This window comes from Etheostoma cragini, chromosome 14 (genome assembly GCF_013103735.1).
Source record: "Etheostoma cragini isolate CJK2018 chromosome 14, CSU_Ecrag_1.0, whole genome shotgun sequence".
Classification (NCBI taxonomy): domain Eukaryota; kingdom Metazoa; phylum Chordata; class Actinopteri; order Perciformes; family Percidae; genus Etheostoma; species Etheostoma cragini.
This window is the reverse complement of record NC_048420.1, coordinates 23,220,805-23,226,470: the sequence shown is the minus strand read 5'-3', so window position 1 is coordinate 23,226,470 and position 5,666 is coordinate 23,220,805. Positions and strand designations below refer to the sequence as shown.

Below are 5,666 nucleotides of genomic sequence, written 5' to 3'. Positions count from 1 at the left end.
TGGGGGGGTGGACCAGTGGTGTGCATGTAGACATACTCATTGTTTCCGTTTCTTGTTGGCCTGCAGGTGAGTCTCCCGTGGACGGCGATGCATTCGAGCCCCCGGGTCCAGCTGTGGATCTGGGTGCCGGTGGGAGACCGTGGTCGTCCCTGGAGAGGTCCACCAGTCCTCCGGCTGCAGCGGAGGACGAGCGGGAGCGAACCAAGTCCCTCCCCGCCTACGGTTAGACCAATCACAGCCCTGTCCACCTAAAACATGCTGTTCCTAATGTAGCACCGATTACATTTCAGAACGTCTGCTCTGCCTTTTTACTTTACTTAAAAAAATCTAATATATAAATATAATATAATATAATATAATATAATATAATATATTATAATATATTATTATAATTATAATTATTATAATATATTATAATTATTATAATTATAATATATTATTATAATATATTATTATATATAATATATATTATAATTATATTATATTATATTATAATATAATATAATATATTATATAAAATATATAATATAATATATTTCAATAGGCTTTTCACTCGGTCTTAAAAAATCAAATATTTCAATATCTAAATTTTAAGCCTTAAACATCTTAATTTACCTGAAGTATTGTGTTCTAGGTCTTAAATCACTGTAAAAAGGTCTTAATTTTCCTACGTCCATGCAACTCCGCTACATTTCAGAGAGACTTATGGTACTTTTTACTCCACCACAACACAATCTGACAACTAAAGTAACAAGTTACTTTACAAATTAAACGTTTTACAAACAAAGCACGTGACGTTTATGAAATCTGATGTTTTATTACAAAAGAAACTAGCCAACAATATAACAGACAGCTGACATGATTTGAAAATTAAACATAATTTTCTGGATGATACTTATGTACTTTTACCTAAGCAAGATTTTCAATGCAGGACTTTTACTTGTAACCGAGTACTCCTACAGTGTCGTATTAGTACTAGAACTGAAGGGAAAGATCTGAATATTTCTTCCACCAATGCCTGTTTTCTAATCTATATTCTCTCTCTATTACTCTCTCTCTCTCTCTTTCTCTCGCTATCACTCTCTCTCTCTGTCTTTCTCTCTCTATCACTCTCTCTCTCTCTCTCTCTTTCTCTCTCTATCACTCTCTCTCTCTCGCTTTTAATTCAATTCAAGCGGCTTTATTTGCATGAACATTTCAATAACAATGTTGCCAAATCATCAGAAAAACTATATATTGTATATATATATTATATATAATATTATAAGCTGGATTAATATAGACTCTCTCTCTCTCTCTCTCTCTCTTTCTCCAGTGAGGCCTCCATCTCCGGTAGACCCTGATCTCAGTCCAGCTGTGGAGGAGAGTCCATCTCCGACCGCTGATCTCAAGTCTGACAGCGAATCAGAGGACGAGTCTGACGACGCCGGCCCTCCAGTCTGACGCCCGCCAGATGTCTCCGAAATCCCCTCGGCTGTCCTCCCCACGCCAGGGACACTTTAAGGACCTCAATCACGGACACAGTGGACAATGATTTTATCCTATCCTATTTTTTTTTTTTTTTTTAACAATTCCTGGAGAGGCACATGGAAGCGGAGGGGACTCTGTACAGTGTTTCACACGTGTCAGGGGGTTTTCAGTTCTGTTTTCAGATCCTGGGTCAGTCCCAGCTGTCCCGCCAACATGGACGCCAAAACAGCTCCATTAGCGTCTCTGTCAACAGCTCTGATGGGACCGTAAAGAGCACGCCAGATGCTCCGGGACAGAGACAATCCGTGGTTGCTTAGATAACAAGGTCCAGCTATAAAAAAACTAAAAGTTGAGTTTGTCCAAGGCACTGAGGAGAAGGAGTCTGAGCGTCTAAGGAGGTCCAGACTGAAGCAGGATTTTGTGTTTTGTTGGTGAACTATTGATGGTAAGTCAGTGACTTCTACCTGCAGGTCCTCTGGAGATAAGACTCGAAATATAAACAAGTTCCCAAAGATATCTTTTTTTTTAATGATATATCCTGCTAACATTCACTTCTTTTCTTGGAACGTTAAACTGTCCAAAATTTAGAAAATGGGAGAGAGGAACATCAAGAAAGTGTAGAAAAAAACAAAGAGAACTCTGCTGCTAGAGCCAAATGTTTTTATTTTTTAAATTTTGATATTTTTGATATCTCAAAAGCTCAAACTGACATTGAGACTGAAAGAAATGAGTCCGTTTTTTTGTCTTTTCATTTTAACGTGACATCCGTCATGCCCAAGGCTGCTTCAGCTTGATTCATGCTTCTAAAGTAACATGGCGTGCACCTCTTAAAAACTGTAGCTACACGTCGCTCGGTCTTGTCTTGGTAGCGTTGCATTTCCCCTCTTCTCATTTCCTGGTTCTCCTTCTCCATAAACAACATGAAATCAAGGAGAGGGTTAACTTCTCCTGCTTCAGATGTCCCACCGTGGTCAGAAAGCACCGGGGAGACACTTTGTTTCTCTCACTGGGACTCGAGAGTTGTCGTCACTCTCTCACTCGCTTTACCCCACACACACACACACACACACACACACACACACAGAGAGGGATCTAAGCACACACCAACGCACAAGTATAAAAATATATTAAGACCACTTACAAAGGCGAAAGCTCTGCGTGAAGCCACCGCACGATCATGAGTCAGGCTTCATGATGCTAATGATGCTAACGATGCTAACCAGACTAGCTAAGAGCTGCTAAAGGTGTTTTCCCCTTTTCAAGTAAACCCAGATGATGATAAACGTTACATTGAACATGCATTAGAGTTGACTGTGTAAAAAAAACAAAAAAAGCCCCAATATTATAAATAGCATTAGGTTTATACTAGGGTCGGGACATAATATCAATACAGTCAAAATTTTAAGTGAATGAATTCCCCTAATAACTTTACAATATCACTCGCCAAAGTCAGTTTTTGAACCCTCGTGTTGTGAAAATCAGCACTAGTGTTGACACTTTTTAATCAATTTTTAAACTTTTTCTTACGTTTTTGTCCCGTTTACAGTTATTTTTGGTATTTATGGTCAACAAACCTCATTTATAGGAAATTATACCTAATGTTTGAGTTAGAAAAGCAGAAATTAGGAATTATTGAGACTAAAATTAAAGGAATGGATGTTGATGATAATCACAGACTGGAATATGTCAACTTTTACTCAATACTATTTCAAAAAAACTTCCATTTGTTTTACCAAATGCTATAAATTTGAATAAAACGCCCAAAAATTAATGAAACTAGAGATTTGTACTTGGCAAAGAGCGTTGGGAGAAATCAATCATGTTATTTTGGGGAATTAAAAAGAACATTGATATAAGAAAACGGGTCAGTTTGACCCTGAGGTGTACAACCACCTGTTGACAATCGTGAGATGTGGTTGTTAAAGGTACAGTGCGTAGTTTCTGTCTCCCCCAGCAGGAAATCTGTTCTCGGTGCGTCCACATGATACAAGCCTTCTGTGACCGCGCACTTAAAGCTTTAAGCTCTGAAAAAGCTAATACGTGCGCCTCGATTTGAGATTATTTCGTCAAACCACTGATTCCAAAACCAAGACGATATTTCTTACGTTGTAAAAACAAATCTACGCAGTTAACGCTGCGTTCAAGTCCTGTCTGAAATGTGGCTGAAAGCCCTGGAAAAAGCTATTAAGTGGGTCTTGATTTTAGATTTATTTTTATATTTTGGAAATTCAAGACGCCGAATAACGAAGTACAGTTAAACTTCTACAGATATTTCTTTTGTATTGTGTAGATTCAGAGCTGCAGAAAACCAACTCTCTTGGTTGAGTAAATGCTGCGTTCAAGGCCTGTCTGACATACCGTGATTGACAGTTTCTGACGTTATAACGCCAGGAGACTCAGACCAGCTTCTAAAAAGGTCGAATTTACCCAAAATGGTGCCTTAAAGTGCCTTAAGACGCAAATATGGCCGACGCCTCACATCAGAGAAGAAAACTACAACCAGCAATAAAATACTGTAGTTTTCTTTCCACAGGAGACATTTTGACAACTTAGCAGCAGCGTTGTTACGTCCAAATGTCAACAACAACAACAAAATTAATTACACAGCTTATTACTCTCTGATTTCATGTATTTAATCAAGTACTGCTGCACTCATGTCACGTATCTGTGTAAATATGAACTAATGCTGTTGTTGTGTGTGTGTGGTTCTGTGGATTAAATATATCGGGTTTGAATACACATGCACACACTCTGGGATTCATATCTATATATATATATATATATATATATATATATATATATATATATATATATATGATTTATATATTGAATTATGAGCAGAAACATTGGGGTTTATTATCGGAGGATTGTGCTGTTGAGTCTGCGTGGTGATGGTTTTTATCTTATTGTGAAATATTTGTGAAACTTTGTGTTAAATAATGTGTTTTTATTGTTTAAATGTGTATAAATGTGACGTAAAGCTGTCAAATATTTCTGTTTATACCAATAAATTCTGTTTTATCGATCAGACGCTCCTCTCCTCCCTCTTTTGTTCTCTCACTCTCTCCTTACCTCTCTGTCTTTCTTTATCCCTCTCTCTCTCTTCTTTCCCTCTCTTTCTCCATTTATTTTACATCTCTTTCCCTCTCTTGCCCCATCGCTCTCTTTCCTTCTCTCTTTTTCTATCTTTCTCTCAATTGTTCCCTCTGTCTTTCTCTCCTTCTCTCTCTTTCTCCTCTCCCTCTTTCATTCTCTCTCCCCCTTTCTTTCCCTCTCTATCTCTTTCGTTCTCTCGCTTTCTCCTTCTCTTTCTTTCTCCATCTCTCTTTCCCACTCTCTCCCTCTCTTTCATTCTCTCTCCCCCTCTCTTTCCCCCTCTCTTTCTCCCTCTCTCCCTCACTTTCATTCTCTCTCCCTCTCTTTCCCTATCTCTTTCTTTCCCTCTTTCTCTCTTTCCTTCTCTCTCTTGTTTCTTTCCCTCTCTGCTTCTCTCTCATCTTTTTCCCTCTTTATCTTTCCTCGTCTCTCTCTCCATCTCTTCTCCCCCCTCTCCCTCCTTCCCTCTCTCATTCTGTTTCTCTCTCTCCATATCTCACTCTCCCTCCTTCCCTCTCTCTCTTTACCCCTCTCTCTCCCTCCCTCCTTCATATACAAGCTGTTAAATCCCTCTTTAGTCTCATTTCACTGACTTCAGACTACGCTTTATCTCAGTGGACACCACGTCCTCTATAGGCTTTATCTCAGTGGACACCCTGTCCTCTATAGGCTTTATCTCAGTGGACACCACGTCCTCTATAGGCTTTATCTCAGTGGACACCCTGTCCTCTATAGGCTTTATCTCAGTGGACACCACGTCCTCTATAGGCTTTATCTCAGTGGACACCCTGTCCTCTATAGGCTTTATCTCAGTGGACACCACGTCCTCTATAGGCTTTATCTCAGTGGACACCCTGTCCTCTATAGGCTTTATCTCAGTGGACACCACGTCCTCTATAGGCTTTATCTCAGTGGACACCACGTCCTCTATAGGCTTTATCTCAGTGGACACCCTGTCCTCTATACGCTTTATTCCAGTGGACACCACATCCTCCTCTTGTGCGTCCGTGGAAGACGTCTTGTCCTCCTCCTGTGTGTCCGTGGAAGACGTCTTTTCCTCCTCCTGTGCGTCCGTGGACGACGTCTTTTCCTCCTCCTGT

At 39.8% G+C, this 5,666-nt stretch overlaps 1 protein-coding gene across 1 annotated transcript in view; it reads left to right on the top strand.

Moving 5' to 3' along the window:
• The window catches only part of LOC117957201 (F-actin-uncapping protein LRRC16A-like), a 57,716-nt gene extending 55,910 nt beyond the window's left edge, over positions 1-1,806 (top strand). Inside the window, exons 28-29 of the mRNA XM_034892798.1 lie at positions 67-222; positions 1,316-1,806. Coding sequence (XP_034748689.1) covers positions 67-222; positions 1,316-1,443 — 284 coding nt within the window. The 3' untranslated portion in view covers positions 1,444-1,806. The remainder of the gene's footprint in view (positions 1-66; positions 223-1,315) is intronic.
• The last annotated feature ends 3,860 nt before the right edge of the window (positions 1,807-5,666 follow it).